Source organism: Buceros rhinoceros, unplaced genomic scaffold, assembly GCF_000710305.1.
Source record: "Buceros rhinoceros silvestris isolate BGI_N320 unplaced genomic scaffold, ASM71030v1 scaffold28446, whole genome shotgun sequence".
In the NCBI taxonomy this organism is placed as follows: domain Eukaryota; kingdom Metazoa; phylum Chordata; class Aves; order Bucerotiformes; family Bucerotidae; genus Buceros; species Buceros rhinoceros.
The window spans coordinates 12,001-13,318 of record NW_010419731.1 but is presented as its reverse complement, the minus strand read 5'-3'; the positions used below and the strand labels follow the sequence as shown (position 1 = coordinate 13,318).

Below are 1,318 nucleotides of genomic sequence, written 5' to 3'. Positions count from 1 at the left end.
GGGCCGGCGCCATCCGCATCGGGACGTCACCGTACACCATCCACTTCACCCGCACCCCCAAGTACTTCAAGCCGGGGATGCCCTTCGACCTGACGGTAACAGCATCTGGGGACGGGGCTGGGGACGGTGGTTGCCTTGGCCCCGGAGCCCCACGGGCCTCATGTCGCACCACATCCCTCGCAGGTCTACGTCACTAACCCCGATGAGTCCCCGGCTCCGCGTGTCGCCGTCAAGGCTGAGGGCTTCCAGGGTCTCGTCGCCACCCAGCGTGATGGCACAGCCAAGCTGGTCCTCAACATGCCGGCCAACAAGGACTCCGTCCCCATCACTGTGAGCGGGGATAGGGCCTTGGAGCTGGGGTGGCCAAGGTGCCGGGGGGCAGGGGTGGTTGAAGTGACCTCAACAACCCCAGGGTTGGGGTGGTTGAGACAACCAAAGTGGGTGAGGTGTCCAAGGTGTCCAAGAACCATGGCCAGAATGGTCGCCACTGACCGAGGGCCAGGAGAGCACGATCGGGGGACCAGGATGGCCTAGACATCCATGGTGGCCGAGGGTTGAGCCACTCCTATCACCCTTGGCCAAGGATCAGGTTGGCCAAGGTCAGGGGAACTGACCCTGTGATGGCTGAGATGACCATGGTGATCGAGATGTCCGGAGTGGCCAAGGACCAGGGGTGTTCTGGCCACCGCTGACCAAGGATGGCCAACACAATTGGGTTGCCTGAGACATCTAGGGTGATAAGGACCGGGATGGCCGGCATCAGGGAGGCTGCCAGAGATGGCTGTAGTGGCCAGGCTGTCCATGGTGGCCAGCAGCAAGGGTCCTCGTGGTTCACCAGTGACCAAGAACTGGGATAGCCAAGGTCAGGGGGACAGGAGTGGCGAGAGTAGCCGAGGGCCTGGCCAACACAATTGGGTTGCCTGAGACATCTAGGGTGATAAGGACCGGGATGGCCGGCATCAGGGAGGCTGCCAGAGATGGCTGTAGTGGCCAGGCTGTCCATGGTGGCCAGCAGCAAGGGTCCTCGTGGTTCACCAGTGACCAAGAACTGGGATAGCCAAGGTCAGGGGGACAGGAGTGGCGAGAGTAGCCGAGGGCCAGGAACGCCCCTGTCAGGGGGTCCGAGGTGGTTGAGTTGGCTACTGTGGCCGACATCCAGGGTAGCAGAGACCATCAGGGTGACCACAGAGAGGCTCACCACTGGCCAAAGACCAGGGCAGCAGAGGTCAGGGAGACCAGGGCAGCCACGACCCCCCTGCCCAGCTCCACGCCTCTTCCCGGTGACCAAGAGCCACCGCGTGCCCTGTGTGGCAGGTGG

The 1,318-nt window shown here is 63.2% G+C and overlaps 1 protein-coding gene across 1 annotated transcript in view; it reads left to right on the top strand.

The window, feature by feature from the left end:
* The window catches only part of C3 (complement component 3), a gene marked incomplete at both ends in the record, with an annotated part of 15,400 nt that overhangs the window by 2,891 nt on the left and 11,191 nt on the right, over positions 1 to 1,318 (top strand). The window contains 2 exons of the mRNA XM_010139059.1: positions 11 to 95; positions 184 to 330. Of these exons, the coding sequence (XP_010137361.1) occupies positions 11 to 95; positions 184 to 330 (232 nt within the window). The remainder of the gene's footprint in view (positions 1 to 10; positions 96 to 183; positions 331 to 1,318) is intronic.